General features: G+C 48.2%; 2 protein-coding genes across 6 annotated transcripts; both read left to right on the top strand.

Annotated features, from left to right (window-relative positions):
* Nucleotides 1-7,494: 7,494 nt before the first annotated feature.
* LOC109732634 (probable serine/threonine-protein kinase At1g54610) lies at nucleotides 7,495-14,559 on the top strand. Its single transcript, XM_020291812.4, has 8 exons — nucleotides 7,495-8,608; nucleotides 8,937-9,221; nucleotides 9,320-9,637; nucleotides 9,804-10,031; nucleotides 12,564-12,664; nucleotides 12,778-12,865; nucleotides 13,262-13,720; nucleotides 13,996-14,559. The coding sequence occupies exons 1-8, from the start codon at nucleotides 8,060-8,062 to the stop codon at nucleotides 14,197-14,199; spliced, it is 2,232 nt and encodes a 743-aa protein (XP_020147401.1). The 5' UTR covers nucleotides 7,495-8,059; the 3' UTR covers nucleotides 14,200-14,559.
* Nucleotides 14,560-14,761: 202 nt separating this feature from the next.
* On the top strand, nucleotides 14,762-18,261 carry LOC109732636 (pentatricopeptide repeat-containing protein At1g71490). 5 transcript variants are annotated; one of them, XM_073503658.1, is made up of 4 exons: nucleotides 14,762-16,945; nucleotides 17,091-17,713; nucleotides 17,806-17,950; nucleotides 18,041-18,261. In XM_073503658.1, the coding sequence occupies exon 1, from the start codon at nucleotides 14,874-14,876 to the stop codon at nucleotides 16,893-16,895; it is 2,022 nt and encodes a 673-aa protein (XP_073359759.1). In that variant the 5' UTR covers nucleotides 14,762-14,873; the 3' UTR covers nucleotides 16,896-16,945; nucleotides 17,091-17,713; nucleotides 17,806-17,950; nucleotides 18,041-18,261. The 5 variants fall into 5 exon arrangements, with proteins under 5 accessions (XP_073359759.1, XP_073359760.1, XP_020147402.1 ...); XM_073503659.1 differs by having other exon boundaries at nucleotides 17,511-17,713; XM_020291813.3 differs by having other exon boundaries at nucleotides 17,091-17,950.
* The last annotated feature ends 6,890 nt before the right edge of the window (nucleotides 18,262-25,151 follow it).

The raw sequence follows: 25,151 nt of genomic DNA on the forward strand, positions 1-25,151 counted from the left end.
CTGTCGGTGCGAGGGAGAGGGTCATCGATGACCACCATGTTGGTGGGGAAGGCGTCAAGGGACGCTGTGTCGGAGTCGACAAGCATCGGGTCGGTGGAGCCGATCGACTCCAGGTCGGAGGCCAGCTCGTTGGCGACGTCGAGCTTGCCAAGGAGATCGAGGAGGCAGCTCTCGGAGCTGGCTGCTCCCGCGCCCGGTGCGGGATTGCCGGAGAGGCGGATCTCGCCGATGAGGTCAGCGAGACAGCTCGCCGCGCATGCGACCTCTGTGCCCTGCCGCACGTCGGTGCAAACGCCGTCGGGCGTGCCAGGCTGGCTACGCTCGTTGGGGAGGAAGAGGGTTCCTGTCCAGAACAGATCTCCGGACGACGGTGCACCTAGCCCCAAGGTGGGCGCCAAATGTCAGGTGTGTCGTGCGACATATGCCAAAGGGTGGCTTATCATGGAGGGGGCTAATAATACGTCGCCGGTGCCAGGAAATGGGATAAGGCGCAAACATGCCCGCCGACGAATCTTACCCAGGTTCGGGGCTCTCCTAGGAGATAACACCCCTACTCCTGCTCTGCGGGGTCTCCGCATGATCACTCAAGCAACAATGGTGGCTACAAGTTTGCTCCTTGAGCTGATTCTCTAGAGGGGGGAGGGGAGCAAGGCTAGCCCTAACTTTCTCTCTCTATGTGTGTGTGGGTGGACTAAGGTCTGAACCCTTTGCATGGGTGCCCTGGGGGGTTTATATAGGCCTACCCCCCAAGGATACAAAGGTAATCTGGCCGGGTGTAGGACCCGGCCAGTGTCTATGGTCGTCGTCTTCTCCGCCGGCCACTGGGGCCCGCCGCCTGGTGGGCCCCCCGGGCTGTCTCGTACTTGGCCGACAGGCCGCGCCCGCCACTGGCAGGTCCTGCCGGCTGCTTGGTGCTGTGGCAATGCCACTGATGATGTGTGCTTTGTCGGGGAGGCGTGGCTACAGTATCGCCGCCTGGCGGGCGATCACTGTAGCCATTCCCCATCTCTTCTGATTAATGGCGCACGGACTTTGAGGGAAGGAGAGGACCACCTGCTAGGAGTCGGCCTCCCCTCGTGCCAACTGGTCCGAGCTCACCGCCTTCTGGCTTCTCACTGACAGGTAAGGCCCGTCGCGTGAGGGCCGTACCGACAGTCCGTAGTGGGAGCATGGCCTTCTCTGCCATGGGTGATGTCATGAGCTGCGTGGCAACAGTGCCGCGCCGAGCGGGGGATGTCCGCCCAGTACGCCGCACTGTAGCCATGCTCCGCCCTGGATTCAGGGGTGGCTGGCAGCATTGTAGCCACGCCCCGTCTCATCGTCATAATGTGGTGTAAAATTTGAGGGCGCTCAGGGCCGCCTGCTAGGAGCCGGCCTCTCTGGAGACCGCCTGCTAGGAGCCGGCCCACCTCGGGGCCGTCTTCTGGGCCTTGCCGTCTTCTAGCAGCCGGCAGCTTGGACCAGTCGGCCAGAAGAAGGCGGCGCTTTGGTCTTTGATTCTTGAGGGGCGCAGCCGGCCCTGATGTCTTGAAATACCATGGGAGGCTGATGAGGCTACCCGTGGTCATTTACTCCGACAACTATCTACAAAGCTCGACTTGTCGCAAAAGGTTTTTCGACAAGTTCAAGGTGTTGACTACGATGAGATTTTCTCACTCGTAGCGGTGCTTAAGTGTGTCCGAATCATGTTAGCAATTGCCACATTTTATGAAATCTGGCAAATAGATGTAAAAACTTCATTCCTTAATGGATTTACTAAAGAAGAGTTGTATATGATGCAACCAAAAGGTTTTGTCGATCCTAAAGGTGCTAACAAAGTGTGCAAACTCCAGCGATCCATCTATGGACTGGTGCAAACATCTCGGAGTTGGAATATACGCTTTGATAAGGTGATCAAAGCATATGGTTTTATACAGACTTATGATGAAGCCTGTATTTACAAAAGAGTGAGTGGGAGCTCTATAGCATTTCTAATATTATATGTGGATGACATATTGTTGATTGGAAATGATGTAGAATTTTTGGATAGCATAAAAGGATACTTGAATAAAAGTTTTTCAATGGAAGACCTCGGTGAAGGTACTTATATATTGGGCATCAAGATCTATAGGGATAGATCGAGACGCTTAATAGGACTTCCTCAAAGCACATACCTTGACAAGATTTTGAAGAAGTTCAAAATGGATCAGTCAAAGAAAGGGTTCTTGCCTGTACTGTAAGGTGTGAAGTTGAGTAAAGACTCAAAACCCGACCACAGCAGAAGATAAAGAAAGAATGAAAGTCATTCCCTATGCCTTAGCCATAGGTATGCCATGCTGTGTACCAGACTTATCGTGTACCTTGCCATGAGTTTGGCAAGGGGGTACAATAGTGATCCAGGAAAGTATTGGGAACTACCTGATCGTTTTCGTTGATAGGAAAAGCATGCCTCCCAAAATGTTTTTATCTCTAACCTTTTCTCTTTGAGCTCTGGCACCTCTACAAATCCCTACTTCCCTCCGTGAAGGGCCTTTCTTTTACTTTATGCAATTTTTATTTTTCATTTAAGTCTCCATCTTCTCTTATAAAGCACCAACTAAGGGGCACTATGATCGTACTTGAGCATTGGGTGTAGCTAATATGCGAGTGTGTTTCATTAATGGATCAATGATTGAGCATAATGGGCTAGGGATAACTTATTTTAGCGTTGATATTTTGAAAGACATGGTTGCTTGTTGATATGCTTGAGTATTGAAATTCTCATGTTAAAACTAGACTATTCCTTTGAACCATATAAAAGTCCAAATGTCCATGCTACAAAGAAAAGAATGTGTGATGAGCATGTTAGGCAGCATTCCACATCAAAAATTCTGTTTTTATCATTTACCTACTCGAGGACGAGCAGGAATTAAGCTTGGGGATGCTGATACGTCTCCAACGTATCTATAATTTTTGATTGTTCCATGCTGTTATATTATCATTCTTGGATGTTTTACAATCGTCATTTTATATTTTTTTTGGGTACTAACCTATTGACATAGTGCCAAGTGCCTGTTGCTATTTTATACATGTTTTTTTACATCGCAGGAAATCAATACCAAACGGAGTCCAAATGCAGTGAAACTTTTTGTGGAATTTTTATGGACCAGAAGACACCCAATGGGCCGGAGAAGCACCTGGGGGTGCCCCAAGGGGGGCACAACCCACCAGGGCGCGCCTGGGGGCCCCCAGGCGTGCCCAGGTGGGTTGTGCCCACCTTGGGGGCCTCCTGCACCGCCTCTTTGCTCTATAAATACTCCAATATAACAGAAACCCTAGGGGAGTCGACGAAAATCAATTCCAGCCGCCGCAAGTTCCAGAACCACTAGATCCAATCTAGATACCATTACGGAGGGGTTCATCATCTCCATTGGTGCCTCTCCAATGATGTGTGAGTAGTTCATTGTAGACCTACGAGTCCGTAGTGAAGGAAATATGCCCTAGAGGCAATAATAAAGTTGTTATTTTATATTTCCTTATATCATGATAAATGTTTATTATTCATGCTAGAATTGTATTAACCGGAAACTTGATACATGTGTGGATACATAGACAAAACACCATGTCCCTAGTAAGCCTCTACTAGACTAGCTCGTTAATCAAAGATGGTTAAGTTTCCTAACCATAGACATGTGTTGTCATTTGATGAACGGGATCACATCATTAGGAGAATGATGTGATGGACAAGACCCATCCGTTAGCTTAGCTGATCGTTCAGTTTTATTGCTATTGCTTTCTTCATGTCATATACATATTCCTTTGACTATGAGATTATGCAACTCCCGGATGCCGGAGGAATACCTTGTGTGCTATCAAACGTCACAACATAACTGGGTGATTATAAAGATGCTCTACAGGTATCTCCGAAGATGTTTTTTGGGTTGGCATAGATCGAGATTAGGATTTGTCACTCCGAGTATCGAAGAGGTATCTTTGGGCCCTCTCGGTAATGCACATCATAATAAGCCTTGCAAGCAATGTGACTAATGAGTTAGTTGCGGGATGATGTATTACGGAACGAGTAAAGAGACTTCCCGGTAACGAGATTGAACTAGGTATGTAGATACCGACGATCGAATCTCGGGCAAGTAACATACCGATGACAAAGGGAATAACGTGTGTTGTCATTACGGTACGACCGATAAAGATCTTCGTAGAATATGTAGGAACCAAGATGAGCATTCAGGTTCCGCTGTTGGTTATTGGCCGGAAAGGTGTCTCGAACCCGTAGGGTCCGCATGCTTAACGTTCGATGACGATTTTGTATTATATGAGTTATGTTATTTGGTGACTGAATGTTGTTCAGAGTCCCGGATGAGATCACAGACATGACAAGGAGTCTCAAAATGGTCGAGAGGTAAAGATTCATATATAGGACGATGATATTCGGACACCGGAAGTGTTCTGGGGGTGCCGGGTACATATCGGGTCACCGAAAGGGGTTTCGGGCAACCCCCCGGCAACTATATGGGCCTAATGGGCCAAGAGGGAAAATGCAGCAGCCAGCATGGGCTGCTGCGCCCCCATATGAGCCGCACCTGAGGGAGAAGGAAAGAGGGGAAGAGAGAACGAAGGGGAGGGATTCGGCCTCCCCCTTCCTTCCCTCCTCCCTCCTCCTTCCTCCCCCCTCCGAAAGTTATGGTAGGGGGGGGAATTGCACTAGGGCCCCAAGTAGGATTCCTCCTACTTGGGCGCCCCTTGGCTGTCCTCCTCCCCCTCCCACCTATATATACGCGGGGAGGGGGCGCCTAGATTACACACGAACATCTGTTAGCCGTGTGCGGTGCCCCTCTCCACAGTTTACGCCTCCGTTCATATTCACATAGTGCTTAGGCGAAGCCCTGCGCGGATTACTTCACCATCACCGTCACCATGTCGTCGTGCTGACGGAACTCTCCCTCGACACTTTGCTAGATCAAGAGTTCGAAGGACGTCATCGAGCTGAACGTGTGCAGAACTCGGAGGTGCCGTATGTTCGGTGCTTGATCGGTCAGAACGAGAAGAAGTTCGACTACATCAACCGCGTTGTCAAACGCTTCCGCTTTCGGTCTACGAGGGTACGTGGACACACTCTCCCCCTCTCGTTGTTATGCATCTCCTAGATAGATCTTGCACGAGCGTAGGCAATTTTTTGAAATTGCATGCTACGTTTCCCAACACGTAGTTAGTAGCTAGATGGATTCCTCTCTATCTTTTGATTCTCAATACAATGGTCTCTTGGAGATCCATATGATGTAATTCTTTTTGCGGTGTGTTTGTTGGGATCCGATGAACTTTGAGTTTATGAACAGATCTATCTTTTTATACATGAAAGTTATTTGAGTCTTCTTTGATCTATTATATGCATGATTGCTTATAGCCTCGTATTTCTTCTTCGATATTTGAGTTTTTTTGGTCAACTTGATCTATTTATCTTGCAATGGGAATAGGTGCTTTGTGATGGGTTCGATCTTACGGTGCTTGATCCCAGTGACAGAAGGGGAACCGACACGTATGTATCATTGCTATTAAGGATAACAAGATGAGGTTTACTAATCTTGGACGTGATGCCTATGTAATGATCATTGCCTGGATATCGTCATGATTATTTGAAGTTTTATCAATTGCCCAACTGTATTTCGTTTACCCACCGTTTGCTATTTTTCTCGAGAGAAGCCACTAGTGAAATCTACGGCCCCGGGTCTCTTCTTTATTATATTTGCCTTCGTGATCTATTTTTATTTGCTTTATTTTCAGATCTATTAAACCAAAAATACAAAAATACCTTGCTACAATTTATTCTTATTTATTTTACCTCGCGTACCCGCGAGATCTATTTATCCAATCTATCATAATTTTATCCCGTCTACTTGCCAATTTCTGGGTCCGTTGCCCGAAAGGGATTGACAACCCCTTTAGTATGTCGGGTTGCGAGTATTTGTTATTTGTGTGCAGGTGCCGTTGGGTGGTTCTCCTACTGGTTCGATAACCTTGGTCTCATCACTGAGGGAAATACCTACAGTTGTTGTGCTGCATCATTCCTTCCTCTTTGGGAAAATACCGACGTAGTTCAAGCAAACATCAGATATCATTAAGTGTAATGATGATCCTAAAACAATATTGAGATTATGATGTTAGAAGAACGATCATATTGAATCAACCCAATCTTATTTGTTATGAATTGAGTTAATATCGTCTGCATTCAATTGTAATAACATGGAGTGTTAATGTGTGATATTGCTCCTTAGACCATGGGAGCATCATGGTCACTTCTTGGAGATTGTTGACGGAAACATGCATGGACCGATTTGTTTGCTAGTGCATACAGAGAGAAATAGTCCATACAAAACCGAAGAGAATGTTGTCTCCGGCGTGCGTGTCCGGGCCGGCTAGGCGGGCGCAAGCATCCACCATTGCCGGCGTGGGGGAGCAGCAGCCGGCGGGGGCAGAGGACGGCGTGGGGGAGGCACAAACTCCGCAGCCCGTGCGGAGCCAAGCGCGGGTCAGGAGGAGCCAGCTAGCGTCCTCGTTGCGCATACGGGGGAGAGGCGAGGCGGCCGATCTGGAACTGCCACCTGTGTCCACCTTAGACCTCTCGAGGGCAATGCGAAGGGCCAACTTCCCGTCGGAGTCGGAGGAGGAATGGCTGCCGGCGCTCGACATGGTCGCTGCAGTCGCCGGAGTCGTCGGAGTGGATTGAATTGGAGAAATCGAAGGGGAGAAGAAGAGACGGATCGAGAGTGGAGTGAGCTAGGGTTTCCGGACTGGGGATATTTGTGGGGATGAAGTGGGGTCGGGGTGGGCCGAGTCCGATGTGGCGGACACCCCCGGGCAGCCCCATATGCGCCCTATATTTGGGCTGGATATGAGGGGCGTCGGACAACCCGGACGTTTGAGGCCATTTAAGGCGCCCGTCTGAATCAGATTTTGGTGACCGGTCAGTGACCGTGCGGACCGTCCGGGCGTTTGAGGCTGGCTTGGAGCGCCCGGGTGTAGATGCTCTTATACTATTTTTTGATGGCAAATAGTACAATATACTTGGGTCTAGCTGTCTCGTACGTTATTGAGAAAAACAAAACTGTTTCACAAAAATCAAGTAGGTAATTAATCACAAAGTTAGCACATGGACTGGACCTTGCAACAAAATAATTGAACCTTGAACCAACCTTGATTTCTCTCGCTATATACAGCTTGTCACTCCTTTTATTCACAGCTAGTACCACTAATTTATCATATCTCTAACCACGCCCTCTTCACCATAATTGTACGTGTGCTATTCATCTGTTGACTTCTTCTAATTTCCTGCCAATGTTTTTGGATGCTTTTGACACGGCCAAGTTTGACAAAACCAGAGGGAATCAAAGATCACATGGCTAAGCAATTGAATAGAGATTCGAGTTTCCCGATTTTCCAAAAACTGTCTGCGCCCTTGATTCCCAATTTCTTTCTTCATATAAAAATAAAAGTAAAACAGGAACTAACGTCTCCTTCTCTCCCTCTCGCTGACAATTTCTCTCTCTCTCTCTCTCTCTCTGCCCTCTCCCTTTTTTTCACCAACCAAAAAGGAGAAGGGAAGGGAAGCAGAAGACCGGGTACTTGCAACAGACCAAACAAAAGGACCCAAGAAAAAGGCCAGCACTCAGGAAGGAGAGAGGGAGGGAGGGAGATCTGCGGGGCGACGCGTTGCGGTTTTCCGGCGGCAAGGTTCGATTTTGATCCCAGCCCACCCCGGATTCCCCGCCCCGGTTCGTCCCTGCCCAACTCGCGCCGCTTCCACTCAAGTGCTCCAAGAAGATCCCGATTTCCGTTGCAGTTGTGGAGTCCCAGTTCCAGTGGTCGTTGCCGCCGGTTCCTGGCCACGCGCTCCCTGATTCGGAAGTTGCTGGAGCGGAGGGGGACTTCCTCCGGCTCCCGAGTGTCTGCCTTCTGATTTGGATCTGCGGAGGAGCCCGGATTGGCGCTCCAACTTGGGGAGCAATGAGGGCCTGATGCGGGAGAAAGTTTCTTCAAGTCGTCGTCTTGATTCTCTTGGAGTAGGGTTTCCTGCCGGGATCCTTATCCCATGGGATGCGTCAGTTCGAAGCAATTCCATGGCGGCGACGAGTGTGGCGGCGAGGGGAAGCCTCGCCGCCGCCCATCCAGCAACTCGCTGAGGCGTCTGGTTAGTTACAACTCCAGCAAGAGGCACGAGGACTTGGAGGAGGATGAAGAAGAAGGGGGAGTTGTGGCAGCCACGTCCTCCAGCGTGGGGCACCGTGTTGCCAAAGATGCCAGCACGGCCAGGCTGATTCGGAAGCCCCCTGCGCCGGTGGTCGATGCAGTGGTGCCGCTGCCAGAGGAAGTGGCCGCAACCGCCGCTAGCGTCGTCGATGTGGAGAGGGCGGTTGCTGCCCCTGTGAATCGCAGGCGTGCTCCAAATGGCGTCGCAGAGCAAGAACCAAGGAGTGGTGGCATCAGGGGTGAGGTGAAGCCAAGGATCATAGATGTGCCGAATGGAGTGGTGGGGGAGCATGTGGCGGCTGGCTGGCCGAGGTGGCTTACGGAGGTGGCAACAGAGGCGGTCCGTGGGTGGCAGCCTCGCAAGGCAGAGTCCTTCGAGAAGTTGGACAAGGTTCATCCTTACCACAAATTTATCATCTTGTTTCTCTTTCAAGACCTTCATTAGCCATCTATGTTCTGAATTGTGTTTGGGTGTGATTTAGTGTGAATGTTTCAAAGCGCTTGAACATTTTCCAATGGCATAGGACATTCTGTCAGTTGCAATAGTGTAAATACATCTAGATCCCATAAGCTTTGTCGTGGTGCAGTTAGAAAAATAGAGCCCACACTCAGCTCCTAGTCCTTTAAAGCAATCTGATTGATTAGAATTGAAACTACTATCGGACTGCTGATTCTGCGCTACTACGCTTTTTCTCACCCTTGCCTTTTAAATATTTCAGATAGGGCAAGGTACCTACAGCAGCGTTTACAAAGCACGCGATCTTGAGAATGGAAAAATTGTGGCACTTAAGAAAGTTCGATTTGCCAATATGGATCCTGAGAGTGTTCGATTTATGGCGAGGGAAATTCACATCTTAAGAAGACTTGATAATCCAAATGTTATTAAGCTCGAAGGTTTGGTGACATCACGCATGTCTAGTAGCTTGTATCTCGTGTTCGAATACATGGAGCATGATCTTGCAGGACTTGCTGCTACACCTGGCATAAAATTCACAGAGGCTCAGGTTTTCCTTCTGGACATTTTCTTTGATCTCCATTCAAAGGTTTTCTATTGTGCCTTTAGTTTTCATTCCGTGCTGACTTCGGAAAATGACCTATTCAGGTCAAGTGTTACATGCACCAACTACTGTCTGGACTTGGTCACTGTCATAGTCGTGGTGTTTTGCATCGGGATATAAAGGGTGCTAATCTTCTGCTTGACAATAATGGTGCCCTCAAAATAGCAGATTTTGGTCTAGCTACATTCTTTAATCCGAACCAAAAGCAGAATTTGACAAGTCGTGTTGTAACTTTATGGTACCGGCCCCCGGAACTTTTGTTGGGTGCTACTAACTATGGTGCCACGGTTGATCTCTGGAGTGCTGGTTGCATCCTTGCGGAATTGCTGTCAGGGAAGCCTATCATGCCAGGACGAACTGAGGTACTGTTTGACTACTGCCGCAGTCATAATTTGCTCAAACTCAAGACTGTTGCTTCTTTGGATTAATCCTACTTGTGTACTTACGTTAGTCTTGAATAGTTCTGTGAATCTATGTCGTTAACTTTATGACACTTAAGGTCAATTTTTGTTGTCTTAACTCTTTCAGGTGGAACAGTTGCACAAAATATTCAAGCTTTGTGGTTCACCATCAGAGGAGTTCTGGGCTAATTTGAAGTTATCGCGTGCTACCATCTTCAAACCACAACATCCGTATCGTCGTTGTGTGAATGATGTATATAAGGACTTCCCTCCTTCAGCTTTGGCACTTCTGGATCGTTTACTTGCTGTAGAACCTGATAATAGGGGTACTGCGGCTTCTGCCCTTGAAAGTGAAGTAAGTTCTGGCTGCCCTTACATTCATTTGATCCATTATATGGCTGCTGTATTGCCTGTCATAAAGAGAATCTATGGTCAGATGTGTCTAAAATGTTAGCTAAAAGTGCTTTATGTCCCTGCAATCGCATATAAACATAATTGGCGTGCCATTTGGTGGATCTGAAAATAGTGAGTTTTACACATTTACAACTAGTACAACCTCATACTTGCATTCTACCTCTACTTTTCAGGGTTGCTGACTTTTGCTACTCTCCTGTTAGATGTACATTTGTCATGCAGCTCTGTTTCTGATTCGGTCAACACCCATTAGCACCTTTTGAGGGTTGCACAATGCCCATAAGCACCGTTTGATGGTCCCACATGTCATATTCTTCCTCCTGGCTCTTCCTATTCGATATCTCCTCTGATTCGTCTCTCCCATCAGCCTAGATGCAGTAGTGAACCTCCCTTGCCAGTTGCTACAGGATGACACCATGGTGGCCTCCATGCAGCACCTTGGAATGGAATTGCTGAACTTAGGGCACCTACCCCATTTGGAAAAGGACCATCAAGAATACATGTTAAGTATAAGTTGCATGCCAATTTAGAAGCCATCTTGAGCAGCAATAATTATAGGCAAAAAGTTTTATAGTTAAACAAAACAAATGACCATATCTTGGTCTCTCTCTCTCTTCTGTACAATCAATCAAGCAGATCATGCATAGGGTCATGCCTGCTGCTGTCGCTCAGCCTCCTCCGCGTCAGACGTGGCCTCCAAGTTCACCTCGTCGTGTTGGACGCAGTCAGCTGGCAAGGCGGCCCAAACACCGACGCAAGCTTTGTCACACTTGAGCTCCCAGTCCCTGTTGTTTGCAGGGATGAGGCTCAGCTCGACTCTTTGAGCTGGAGGGCCGTCCGGATCTTGCCAGTTGGCCCCATATGGTGATTGTGTGCTTTGGTGGGAACATGAGCCCAATGTTGACACGAGCTGGACATGCCGGCCACAAGGTGGAGGTTGCGGAAGAGAGGGATGAAATGCCAGATCTCTGTAGTGGAGAGAGGGGATGGAGGAGGTAAAGTGGCTTAGAAGGAAGAAGCATCGGACAGAATGTCCATGGGCATTTTGGTCCTTTAATATCTCACTAAACTGCAAGGTGGATGGAAAAGGAGCAGTGGCAACTGCAAATAAGGTTAACAGAAGAGTGAATAGTGAGTAGCTCTAAGTGGTTGTTTGGATAAGTAGGATTATAGGAACAAGTATACACAAAACCTTGTTTGGATGATAAAACATGTTTAAACACGAGGCTGCGCCGTCGCCGCCCTGTAAGAGATGAACGCGTCCAGTTTCGACGCCGGCACTCTCGTCGTACTTCCTGGATGGGGTCCATCATTGTCGCGGCCGAAGAGAGAGTAGCGCTGCAGCTGCTGGGTTGGTTGACATCATCGCCGGTGATGGTTCCTTGGGCAGCGGTGAAGGTGAGGACCGACGAAGATGCACTGTTGTGGCCTCGAGGAAGCCAGCCTGCTCGAGCACGAGATCATGTTAACAGCCGAATTACTACTAGAACGTGAATTCATCATCATCAAAAGCAATCTGAATGCTCGCACGTGAATTTTTTGCATGAGTGACAGTAATGAGAATGACCAATCATTCAAGAACAAGAACGAGCATACAAGGAATCTGTTGCTGCCACACAAAATCAAGATCAAATTTATAAGAGACCGCCGTCCGCGAGGAAGACGCGAGAGGAGTGCCCGCTCGAGTAGGATCAGTGGTCGACTGTGATGGCGAGTTGGTGTCGGCCGCTGGTGACGCGGGATGAGGGCTTGCCGGGGAAGGACCGATGGTCGACGGCGATGATGATGGTCCGACGATGGCGACGGCCGCGAGCGACGCGAGATCAGTTGTCGTTGGGGTAGGACCAGTGGTCGACGATGACGGCGGCGGCCGGCGGCAACGGCGAGGGCCGCGGGTGGTGCGGTATGCGTTGATGAGTTGTTGCTGGGAAAGGACTCGACGGCGACGGCAACATGCAGGCCAGCTGCGCTGTATGCCGGTCGCGTGCGGCGGGTGATGAACTTGTTTATAGAAAAACGTCTAATTGTCGTTTTTCCATAAACTCAGTTTTTCAGTTTTAGTAAAACCAAGATTTACTTATCCTTGGATTTGTTATGTTAACCAAACGTAGTTTTAGTTTGTTGTAACCGAAAACGAGTGTAGGCCAAACTGGTTTTGTAAAATCCCAGTATCCAAACAACCCCTAAAAAGTAATGGCAGGATACAAGTATAGAGTTGTGGCAAATGTGAATAAGTCCCCTGAAAATATGGACTTCTGTGTTATTTTCAGCTCATATATTGTGAATTTGAGACACTGATTTTAAAAGTGAACAATATCTTTTGATCTTAATATTAAAACTTAAGAGATGCTATTTTATATTAGCCTTTTCACTTTATGGGATTAGTTGATAACTGATTTGGTTGCCTCTGTATATCTGAAGTGACCGCCCTTAACTTCTGGTTTGTAATCTGTACTTGTACATTATACAACAGTTCTTTACAACAAAGCCTTATGCTTGTGATCCATCAAGTCTGCCGAAATATCCTCCAAGTAAGGAATACGATGCTAAGCTTCGAGATGAAGAAGCTAGGAGGTAATATTCTCTATAGAACCTAAGACAAATATTATGCTATCTGCAATTTCGCCAGATGGGTTTTATCGTTGGCATTTCTGTATTTAACTAATTATATCCGTTTTGGTCCACAGGCAAAGAGCAGCTGCAGCCAAAGGACATGAATCTGAAACTGGACGCAGGAAGCAACTTGCAGCACAAAATGGCACTATCGATTTACAGGTATTGCAGAATTAATCCGATCTTAGTATAGTCTGATAATTGTCATACCAAGGGTCTCCTGAGTGATTTTTTTTCTGGTGCCACAATCTGCACTTTTGAGCTTTGAAACATGCCATTCAATACTCGATGCTAGCAGTTCGGTGAATGCATTATATACATGATTCATTATTGGGATGTAATGCAATTGCTTCTCTATTTGTCTGGAAGTTAATTTACACAACTGTTTTATTGTAACCAACTAACCATGCAGCAACCAATCTGTAATGCACACACATTGTTCCAGCTCCAGAGGCAACTATACTGTATATATGACAACTAATCTGATGTCATACTGCTACATATAAACAGTTCGCCGTTTCATATTACTCAAATCTCTCTTGTTTCATGGCTTTGCAGCAACGGCGAGTTCCGGTTAATCCTAAAAGCAGTAGTAATAAGTTTACTCCAAAGGAGGATGGTGTTACCGGCTTTCCAATGGATCCTCTGGTAGTAGACAATGGTCATGCTCGCCATGTTCCTTTGATGAATGCTGGTCGTTCATCCTCCACTTTGGGTCGATCAAGTGGCACAGATCCAAACGGCCAGAGATTCTACACCTCTCAGATTGCTGCTGCTGAGATGTCTAACCCATCTACTGCAACTGGGCAGCGAGGCAATACTGGTAAGCTGTCTAACCTTGGGGACAGCGCCAGGAAACAGTATTTAAGAGAGCATCGGTCGAGTTCAAGATACAGTCAACTCGCTGCTGCCGACCAGTCTGACAAACCCAAATGGTCGCAATCGCATCAATTCCAAGAAAGGCCGTCATCTTCCCATCGGAAGGATGAAGTGGTGGCAGATAAGGAGCCTACGGGGGTGAGTTACTTAATTCTTCTAATTAGCTTTAGCTGGTCTACATTCCTAACATTTGTAGAGAGCAAAGCAAAGCATGACCCTAGCCTTTAAGAGCCGTGGTCAGTTTCAATAAAATCCGAAAAATCCATACATTAGCATTTCTGGTTGGTTCTTATTGGGTCTAGACTTCGTAGTGGATGTTCTGCAAATAATGTGGCTGATAATTTCCCGTCTATATATTCTTTTCAGTCAGTAGTGTAACATGCTGATAATTTCTCGCCTATATATTCATTCAGGTGAATGGCACGAGGAAGAACCGAATCCAGTACTCAGGACCATTGATGCCTCCTGGGGTAAACATGGAAGAGATCCTTAAAGAGCACGAGCGGCAGATCCAGCAAGCCGTGCGAAGGGCTCGTCTGGACAAGGGAAAGGGCAAGCACGCCGAGAGAGACCAGTCGGAGTCTCTGCTCTATGCTGCCCATAATGGCAGGTCATAGCGCCGCGAAGCTCGGCTGGTGTTGTTGATGGCTTCGGCAATGGAAAGTAGTGTATGATCCCCTTATTTTTTACGCCCCGTCGAGCGGAGAGGTTTGTTCTGCCGGCAGCTCCCACACCATTGCGCCAGTGGACTGGTGGTTCCTGGCAGCAAGAAGAAGAAGAAGGCCTGCTCTTGCTCATGTAGAGATTTTCGCCAAGTTTAGCAAGAAAGATATTCGCTGGAAAAATTTGTTGCCCACACAGTCACCAATTGTATATCTCAGAGATGAGTACCCACCCTCTTTTGAGGATTGATGATTCTTACACCTGTGTTTTTGGTAGGTGCCAAGAGAAATATAATCAAATTATACTTCTGTGTCTGCTGCCTCTCTCTCTCTCCCTTCCATTGTCTTGCCTTTCAATTCAGTTTAAAAAAAAAATCAATACGAGGACGAAATCTTTCGCGACAATTTTGCGTGCTGTCTGGGCGGGTAATCCGGGACGTTGGATGCGAATCGGACGTTCCAAAATAAGCGACCGATTTCTCTTGGCGTGCACTCATGGTAAACCCCGGACGAAACATTGGCGCGCCCAGACGCCGAGAGCCTCCCCCTACCATTAGCCTTTCGCTCCCCACCAGCTTCGCCGCGCCGCCGCCGCGGTGTGATGCGACGGCGAGGGCGGTGGCCGTTTGATGCGCCCTTCTCCCACCACCACCGCCGCCGCCGCCTCGCTCTCCAGGCAGCAACTCCTCCGCATCCAGCGCTGCCTCCCACCCGTTTGGAGAAACGCCGCACCTGCCCAAGAACCGCCGCCGCCCGCCTCGTCCTTCTCCCCCTCCTCCCTCTCGTCCATTCTCCTCTCCTGTGCCGCGCACCGCGCGCTCCGCCCCGGCGAGCAGGTGCACGCGCGCGCCGTCACGCTCGGCCTGCCCGCGCACCCTTCCGTCCTCCCCAGGATCGCCTCCTTGTACATAGCCGTCGGCGGCATCCCGGCCGCGCGTTCCGCCGTCGAGCAGGCGGCTGGGAAGGCGCGAGCTTTCCCCTGGAACCTGCTCATATGGAGCTACGCCGGCGACAGGCTGTGGAAAGACGTGGTCATGGCGTATGACAGGATGCTGGCGCTGGGCGTGGACGCCGACAGGTACACGTATCCGTCTCTGCTGCGCGCTTGCGGCGAGCTCGGAGAGGTCACCATTGGCCGCAAGATTGACCACCGTATTCGGAGGAGTAGATATGATCTGGACATGTATGTCTGGAACGCTTTGGTCGGGATGTATGTCAAGTGCGGGGAGCTAGAGGATGCGCAGAGGGTGTTTGATGAAATGTCTGTCAGGGATGTTGTCAGCTGGAACACAATGGTGTCTGGCTATGCATCGGCGGGGATGTGGGCCGAGGCGTTTCAGCTGCTTCAGCGGGTTCCTGGGGCAAACATCGTGACGTGGAATGCAGTTGCAGCAGGGAATTTGAAGGCAGGGAACTATGATGAAGTGATCAGGTTGTTGTCTCAGATGAGGAATCGCCACGGGCCAGGGGTGGACTCTGTGAGCGTGCTGATTGGCCTCAAGGCGTGTGCTAAGAGTGGGTATCTGAGGATTGGCAGGGAGTTGCATGGGGTGGCTGTTCGTCTATACTTTGAAAGGCTCGAGTGTGTGGTAAACTCGTTGATAACAATGTATTCAAGATGCAGGATGATGAGCTCTGCTGTACTTCTGTTTACAATGTGCTCAATTCGGAGCATCACAGCTTGGAATTCATTGTTAGCAGGATTTGCATTCATGGACCAGGTTGAGGAAGCTTCTTTGCTCTTTAGAGAGATGATTGGCTCAGGGGTCTGTCCAAATGATGTTACTGTCTTGACAATGCTCTCCCTTGTTGCACGGTTTGGACACCTCTGTCATGGAAGGGAGCTGCACTGCTACATCCTTAGACATGGATTGGGTGGTTCTAAATTATTGCAAAACTCACTTGTCGACATGTACTCAAAGTCTAGACACATGAGAGCTTCACGGATAGTATTTGATCGGATGGAATGTCGAGACAAGCATGCCTACACTTCATTGATTTTGGGATATGGAATGCAAAGAGAGGGCCATCTATCACTGAAGCTCTTTGATGAAATGATCGCCAACAGTATAGAGCCCGACCATGTAACCATGGTTGCTGTTCTTTCAGCATGTAGCTACTCTGGACTGGTCACTCAAGGGCAGCTACTATTTGCCAAGATGTTTGCTGTGTTTGGCATTGCACCCAGAGTGGAGCATTTTTCTTGCATGGTTGATTTGTACAGCCGTGAAGGTTTGCTGAAGGTGTCCGAGGAGATAATTGACAAGATGCCGTTCCAGCCAACTGCTGCAATGTTAGCGACTCTTATTGAGGCTTGCCTGATCCATGGTAATACAGAAATTGGCAAACGAACTGCAAAGAAGCTGCTGGCAATGAGGACAGACAATCCTGGCCACTACAAATTGATCTCAAACACGTATATATCAGCAAAATGTTGGCCAGAGCTAGCTAAAGTTAGATCATTGATGAGTATGATGGATTTAACTATGGTTCCAAGCCATTCCTTGCTAGAATCAGAATATGACATATGCCTAGTTGAGCAAGATGATGGCTTAAATCATGGTGCATATTGTGACTTGTCTGACCGCATAACGGATACTGATTCGTCTAGTTGTGAGGAAGTGAAAAGCAGTGAAGCTTTCGGTGGATAATAGTTGGTTCTTCTTGGACCATCTTCCTGTTAAGGCCAAGGTTTCCAGAGGTAACATATTGATTTACAAACTGATACTACCACATCTTATGACATAGAATTTTTTTTTTGCATGCATGCTCACATTGAACTACTAGCTGGAAATTATTTTTGCATGCCGTATTAACGCACTGGGCATTTGTATCTCTTTTCCCAGCTTGAAACACTACAATGACCGTATATTTGGAATTTTAGTTGACTCCCTTATTTGGGGAGTGATCTGCAAAGAAGCTGATGACAATGAGGACAAACAATACCGATCACTAAAAATTGACCTCAAACACTTATACATTAGCAAACTTTTTGCCAGAGCCATCTTAAAGTTAGAGCATTAATCAGTATGTTGAAGCCAATTATGGTCCCAAGTCATTCCTTGCTAGAACCGGAATTTGATATATGCCCTAGCTGAGCAAGATGATTGCTTAAGCATGGTATGCATCGTGGCTTGTTTGACCACATTACAGGTACTGATCCCTCTATTAGAGAGGAAATGAAGTGCAGTGAAGCTTTTGGTGGATGCTCTTCTCAGACCATGTTAACTTCTTAAAGATTTTGCGATGGTATGCTTTCTTCATAGGCTCCAGTCACCCTAGAAGTAATGTCATGAACTGTAAGCCATGCGGTGATTTAAGAGTTGGTGAAGCTGTAAAATGTATTATATATGGGAAGGAGGCTTCCAGCCTATGATGGTCGGAAGAGCATATACATGGCTGATCCATTGTCATTTACTAAAGAAAATATCACATCACTTGATGAAGATGTTGATTCTGATTTGGAGAGGTCTGCCCTTGAGACTTGCACATCAACATCATTTGATGGGTAGGGAGAAGCATAATATATTGACAGTACTGATGGTCTTTTCTATGATCTAGGAGTCAGCGAACTGCAAAGGCAGTGATTAAGTTCGCTGCAACAGCTGATCTGCACCGTCTTGAGCAAATTTTAGCTGGAGGAGGTAGGGGATCAAAAAGCCTTGGAAGGTCTTGATATTGTCCTGCATTAGCTGCCAGCAGCAAGGTAAAGTGAATCTCTAGGTATCATAGAATAGGACAAATCAAGTGAATCGCTTGATATTGTAGTGATGATTTCCATCCCATTATTTTGCAGGCACACACCGTTTGGTTGATCCCTTTTCTTGCCTAACCTGGAGAGGATACGAGGTGAAGGATTAGAAATCTGTGTGGGTTTAATCAGATCATTCCGTCCTACTAAAATAGGCCTTGTCAGTATATGCTGTAAAAAATTCAAAGTTTCCCTTGGGTATGTATGTATGCAATACACTGTGAAGCCAGGGAGCCTGCAATGAAATTGCTGCATTTTCATACGCACACAAATGTTGTTCCTATGGCCGTACATTCTGACCGATATCCCTAATTTTAACAAGCTAATAATCCCACTTCATTTGACAAAAGCAACCTAAATACCACTCCCTCCGTCCCAAAATTCTTGTCTTAGATTTGTCTAGATACGGATGTATCAAGTCACATGGGATGGAGGGAGTATTTTGTGTTCTCAGAATCAGAATGGTTCCGGCTCCTCTTACAAAGGTATTATAGGATTCTGCTTTGGAGCTTGTTCTTTGGTCTATGCATACACGTCCAAACTGGGAATTTATAATCTGATAATAACTGAAGCCAATCGGACAGATATATCAGGTTCTGAACTATTGGAAACTCTCCTACGAGGTCCGCAGGGAGTGATGCCGGGTACTGATGCAACATGGGTAAGAGAAACAATTACGGTGACATGCTGGTACCTTTTGTGGCTTCGGCGCCAGATTACTGATGAAGGAATAGTTCACCACCTGGGACGCAGCGCTACTTCTATCCTGGCCACTACAGCAAATGCAGCGAGACTGAAAAAGGTTAGTGGGACTGTTATGACCCGGCAGACCTGTGCCTGTGGGAGGCCCACCGGGCAGGTTTAGTTAGGGGCTTAGCCCACAAGTTATCTTATTTTTATTCACGGCATGGTTATATAAACAAGCTGTAAAACTCTTTTGAAGATTAAGCAATAAAACAATTCTATTGCCCGGCTCTCAGAGGAGCCGGAACCCTAAACCCTAGCCGCGCCTCTCATCGCCGCCGCCTCTTCTTCAGCGCGCCACGACGCCCCGCCGCCGGCAGCCGCGCTCAAGCCCTCGTCAACCTCCCTCCTTTCCGTACAACCTCCGCCCTAGACTTGGTAGGGCCCTAGCTATTACCAATTTTGTCGTGGAATTGTTACGGCAGATGTCCTAGTAGAAGGACTTAGTCGTGGAGCCATCGCAATTAGGTTAGCTTAAAGGGGTTAAACGGGACAAAGGACACAGGAGTTTATACTGGTTCGGCCCCTTGATGTGAAGGTAAAGGCCTAGTCCAGTTTGAGATGGTATTGCTTGGGTTTCGATTACCAGGGAGCGAATACGCTTGACCTAGTCCTCGATCTGTTGTTTCTTGTCCCTAAACCGCCGCCGGGTCGTCCCTTTATATACACAGGTTGACGCCCAGCGGCTCATGGAGTCCCGGCCGGCTTATACAACGTGTCCGACTCGATGACTAACTACTCATGCCTTACAATACAAGCCACACATATACGGCGGTTTACACCTATGGGCCTTAAGTCGCCTTTGGGCTTCGGGCCCTTAGCAAATCTCATGAACCGCCATCTTCAACATCTTTATGGGCTTCGTCTTGATGAACCGCCATTGGTATAACCCGGCCCCTCCTAGGCGGGTCATACCCAATAGTTATATCCCCAACATTAGGCCCCAGGTTGATTTGAACTTGTTCATGTCTGTGACGCACCCGATTCAATCGTACACTAATCATGCACGCAAGCGTGTACGATCAAGATTAGGGACTCACGGGAAAATATCACAACACAACTCTAAAAACATAAATAAGTCATACAAGCATCATAATACAAGCCAGGGGCCTCGAGGGCTCGAATACAAGTGCTCGATCATAGACGAGTCAACGGAAGCAACAATATCTGAGTACAGACATAAGTTAAACAAGGTGCCATAAGATGGCTAGCACAAACTGGGATACAGATCGAAAGAGGCGCAGGCCTCCTGCCCGGGATCCTCCTAAACTACTCCTGGTTGTCGTCAGCGGCCTGCACGTAGTAGTAGGCACCTCCGGTGTAGTAGGAGTCGTCGTCGACGGTGGCGTCTGGCTCCTGGGCTCCAGCATCTGGTTGCGACAACCAGGAAGAAAGGAAAGGGGGAAAAAGGGGGAGAAAAGCAACCGTGAGTACTCATCCAAAGTACTCGCAAGCAAGGATCTACACTACTTATGCATGGGTATTTGTGTAAAGGGGCAATATCGGTGGACTGAACTGCAGAATGCCAGAATAAGAGGGGATAGCTAATCCTATCGAAGACTACGCTTCTGGAAGCCTCCATCTTGCAGCATGTAGAAGAGAGTAGATGATAAGTGTTGGAAATATGCCCTAGAGGCAATAATAAAATGGTTATTATTATATTTCCTTGTTCATGATAATTGTCTATTGCTCATGCTATAATTGTGTTATCCGGAAATCGTAATACATGTGTGAACACATAGACCATAACATGTCCCTAGTGAGCCTCTAGTTGACTAGCTCGTTGATCAATAGATGGTTACGGTTTCCTGACCATGGACATTGGATGTCATTGATAACGGGATCACATCATTAGGAGAATGATGTGATGGACAAGACCCAATCCTAAGCATAGCACTAGATCGTGTAATTCGTTTGCTGAAGCTTTTCTAATGTCAAGTATCATTTCCTTAGACCATGAGATCGTGCAACTCCCGGATACCGTAGGAATGCTTTGGGTGTACCAAACGTCACAACGTAACTGGGTGGCTATAAAGGTGCACTATAGGTATCTCCGTAAGTGTCTGTTGGGTTGGCTCGGATCGAGACTGGGATTTGTCACTCCATATGACGGAGAGGTATCTCTGGGCCCACTCGGCATTGCATCATCATAATGAGCTCAATGTGACTAAGTAGTTAGTCACGAGATCATGCATTACGGAACGAGTAAAGTGACTTGCCGGTAACGAGATTGAACGAGGTATTGGGATACCGACGATCGAATCTCGGGCAAGTAACGTACCGATTGACAAAGGGAATTGTATACGGGATTACTTGAATCCTCGACATCGTGGTTCATCCGATGAGATCATCGAGGAGCATGTGGGAGCCAACATGGGTATCCAGATCCCGCTGTTGGTTATTGACCGGAGAGTCGTCTCGGTCATGTTTGCGTGTCTCCCGAACCCGTAGGGTCTACACACTTAAGGTTCGGTAACGCTAGGGTTGTAGAGATATTAGTATGCGGTAACCTGAAAGTTGTTCGGAGTCCCGGATGAGATCCCGGACATCACGAGGAGTTCCGGAATGGTCCGGAGGTGAAGATTTGTATATAGGAAGTCCAGTTTCGGGGTCACCGGTATTGTACCGGGACCACCGGAAGGGTCCCGGGGGTCCACCGGGTGGGGCCACCTATCCCGGAGGGCCCCATGGGCTGAAGTGGGAAGGGAACCAGCCCCTGGTGGGCTGGTGCGCCCCCCATGGGCCTCCCCCTGCGCCTAGGGTTGGAAACCCTGGGGGTGGGGGGCGCCCCACCTGACTTGGGGGGCAAGTCCCCCCTTGGCCGCCCCCTCCCCCTTGAGATGGGATCTCCAGGGGCCGGCGCCCGCCAGGGCCCCTATATAAGGGGGGGGGGGGAGGGCTGCGCAACCAAGCCCCTGGCGCCTCCCTCTCCCCCCGTAACACCTCTCCCTCTCGCTGAGCTTGGCGAAGCCCTGCCGAGATCCCCGCTGCTTCCACCACCACGCCGTCGTGCTGCTGGATCTCCATCAACCTCTCCTTCCCCCTTGTTGGATCAAGAAGGAGGAGACGTCTCTCCCAACCATACGTGTGTTGAACGCGGAGGTGCCGTCCGTTCGGCGCTAGGATCATCGGTGATTTGGATCACGACGAGTACGACTCCATCAACCCCGTTCTCTTGAACGCTTCCGCTCGCGATCTACAAGGGTATGTAGATGCACTCCTCTCTCTCGTTGCTAGATGACTCCATATATTGATCTTGGTGATGCGTAGAAAATTTTAAATTTCTGCTACGATCCCCAACAGTGGCATCATGAGCTAGGTCTATGCGTAGTTTCTATGCACGAGTAGAACACAAGTTGTTGTGGGCGTTGATTTTGTCAATTTACTTGCCGCTACTAGTCTTATCTTGATTCGGCGGCATCGTGGGATGAAGCGGCCCGGACCGACCTTACACGTACGCTTACGTGAGACAGGTTCCACCGACTGACATGCACTAGTTGCATAAGGTGGCTAGCGGGTGTCTGTCTCTCCCACTTTAGTCGGATCGGATTCGATGAAAAGGGTCCTTATGAAGGGTAAATAGAAATTGGCATATCACGTTGTGGTTTTGGCGTAGGTAAGAATCGTTCTTGCTAGAAACCTATAGCAGCCACGCAAAAGTTTGCAACAACAATTAGAGGACGTCTAACTTGTTTTTGCAGCAAGTGTCATGTGATGTGATATGGCCAGAAGGATGTGATGAATGATATATGTGATGTATGAGATTGATCATGTTCTTGTAATATGAATCACGACTTGCATGTCGATGAGTATGACAACCGCCATGAGCCTAGGAGTTGTCTTAATTTATTTATGACCTGCGTGTCAACTGAATCGTCATGTAATTACTTTACTTTATTGCTAACCGTTAGCCATAGTAGTAGAAGTAATAATTGGCGAGACAACTTCATGAAGACATGATGATGGAGATCATGATGATGGAGATCATGGTGTCATGCCGGTGACGATGATGAACATGGCGCCCCGAAGATGGAGATCAAAAGGAGCAAAATGATATTGGCCATATCATGTCACTATTTGATTGCATGTGATGTTTATCATGTTTTACATCTTATTTGCTTAGAACGACGGTAGCATAAATAAGATGATCCCTCGCTAAAATTTCAAGAAAGTGTCCCCCCTAACTGTGCACCGTTGCGAAGGTTCGTTGTTCCGAAGCACCACGTGATGATCGGGTGTGATAGGTTCTAACGTTCGCATACAACGGGTGTAAGCCAGATTTACACACGCAATACACTTAGGTTGACTTGACGAGCCTAGCATGTACAGACATGGCCTCGGAACACAAGAGACCGAAAGGTCAAACATGAGTCGTATAGCAGATACGATCAACATGAAGATGTTCACCGTTGATGACTAGTCCGTCTCACGTGATGATGGGACACGGCCTAGTTGACTCGGATCATGTAACACTTAGATGACTAGAGGGATGTCTGTCTGAGTGGGAGTTCGTTAATAATTTGATTAGATGAACTTTATTATCATGAACTTAGTCTAAAAATCTTTACAATATGTCCTGTAGATCAAATGGCCCACTCTAATGTTGCCCTCAACTTCAACGCGTTCCTAGAGAAAACCAAGCTGAAAGACGATGGTAGCAACTACACGGACTGGGTCCGAAACCTGAGGATTATCCTCATAGCTGCCAAGAAAGCATATGTCCTTGAAGCACCGCTAGGTGATGCACCTGTTTTCCCAGCAACTCAAGACGTTCTGAACGCCTGGCAGTCGCGTAGTGATGATTACTCCCTGGTTCAGTGCGGCATGCTTTACAGCTTAGAACCGGGGCTCCAAAAGCGTTTTGAGCAGCACGGAGCATATGAGATGTTCCAAGAGCTGAAAATGGTTTTCCAAGCTCATGCCCGGGTCGAGAGATATGAAGTCTCCGACAAGTTCTACAGTTGTAAGATGGAGGAGAATAGTTCCGTCAGCGAACACATACTCAAAATGTCTGGGTTGCACAACCGCTTGTCTCAGCTGGGAGTTAATCTCCTGGATGACGCGGTCGTTGACAGAATCCTTCAGTCGCTCCCACCTAGCTACAAGAGCTTTGTGATGAACTTCAATATGCAGGGGATGGAAAAGACCATTCCTGAGGTATATTCAATGCTGAAATCAGCGGAGGTGGAGATCAAAAAGGAACATCAAGTGTTGATGGTGAATAAAACCACTAAGTTCAAGAAAGGCAAGGGTAAGAAGAACTTCAAGAAAGACGACAAGGGAGTTGCCGCGCCCGGTAAGCAAGCTGTCGGGAAGAAGACAAAGAGTGGACCTAAGCCTGAGACTGAGTGCTTTTATTGCAAGGGAAACGGTCACTGGAAGCGGAACTGCCCCAAGTACTTAGCAGATAAGAAGGCCGGCAATACCAAAGGTATATGTGATATACATGTTATTGATGTGTACCTAACCAGTGCTCGTAGTAGCTCCTGGGTATTTGATACCGGTGCGGTTGCTCATATTTGTAACTCAAAGCAGGAGCTGCGGAATAAGCGGAGACTGGCGAAGGACGAGGTGACGATGCGCGTCGGGAATGGTTCCAAGTGTAGGGGATCGTAGCAGAAATTTAAAATTTTCTACATATCACCAAGATCAATCTATGGAGTCATCTAGCAACGAGAGAGAGGGGAGTGCATCTACATACCCTTGTAGATCGCGCGCGGAAGCGTTCAAGAGAACGGGGTTGATGGAGTCGTACTTGTCGTGATCCAAATCACCGATGATCCTAGCGCCGAACGGACGGCACCTCCGCGTTCAACACACGTACGGAGCGGGGATGTCTCCTCCTTCTTGATCCAGCAAGGGGGGAGGAGAAGTTGATGGATATCCAGCAGCACGATGGCGTGGTGGTGGAAGTAGCGGGATCCCGGCAGGGCTACGCCAAGCGCAAGCGGGGAGGAAGAGGTGTCACGGGAGGGAGGGAGGCGCCAGGGCTTGGGGTGCTGCTCCCATGTGCCTCCCCACTATATATAGGGGTGGAGGGGGCTGGTTTCTTGCCCTCCAAGTCCATTGGGGCATTGGCAAAGGTGGGGGAAAGAAATCCCATCATTTCCCTTCCCCACCGATTGTTATCCCCCCTTTTTAGGGATCTTGATCTTATCCCTTCGGGATATGATCTTATTCCTTCTAAGGTGGGATCTTGGTGCGCCTTGACCAGGGGTGTGGGGCCTTGCCCCCACTACCCACGTTCATGTGGGCCCCCCATGCAGGTGGGCCCCACTTCAGAACCTTCTAGAACCTTCCCGGTACAATACCGAAAAATCCTGAACATTTTCCGGTGGCCAAAATAGGACTTCCCATATATAAATCTTTACCTCCGGACCATTCCGGAACTCCTCGTGACGTCCGGGATCTC

Source organism: Aegilops tauschii, chromosome 7 (assembly GCF_002575655.3).
Source record: "Aegilops tauschii subsp. strangulata cultivar AL8/78 chromosome 7, Aet v6.0, whole genome shotgun sequence".
NCBI classification, from domain to species: domain Eukaryota; kingdom Viridiplantae; phylum Streptophyta; class Magnoliopsida; order Poales; family Poaceae; genus Aegilops; species Aegilops tauschii.

Excerpts from the sequence above, each read along its gene's own strand:
- LOC109732636 (XM_020291813.3), top strand. The coding sequence starts at position 14,874 with ATGCGCCCTTCTCCCACCACCACCGCCGCCGCCGCCTCGCTCTCCAGG.
- LOC109732634 (XM_020291812.4), top strand. The coding sequence starts at position 8,060 with ATGGGATGCGTCAGTTCGAAGCAATTCCATGGCGGCGACGAGTGTGGC. Across the intron at positions 9,222-9,319 it reads TAAAATTCACAGAGGCTCAG|GTCAAGTGTTACATGCACCA; the intron begins GTTTTCCTTCTG and ends TGACCTATTCAG. Across the intron at positions 12,866-13,261 it reads ATGGCACTATCGATTTACAG|CAACGGCGAGTTCCGGTTAA; the intron begins GTATTGCAGAAT and ends ATGGCTTTGCAG.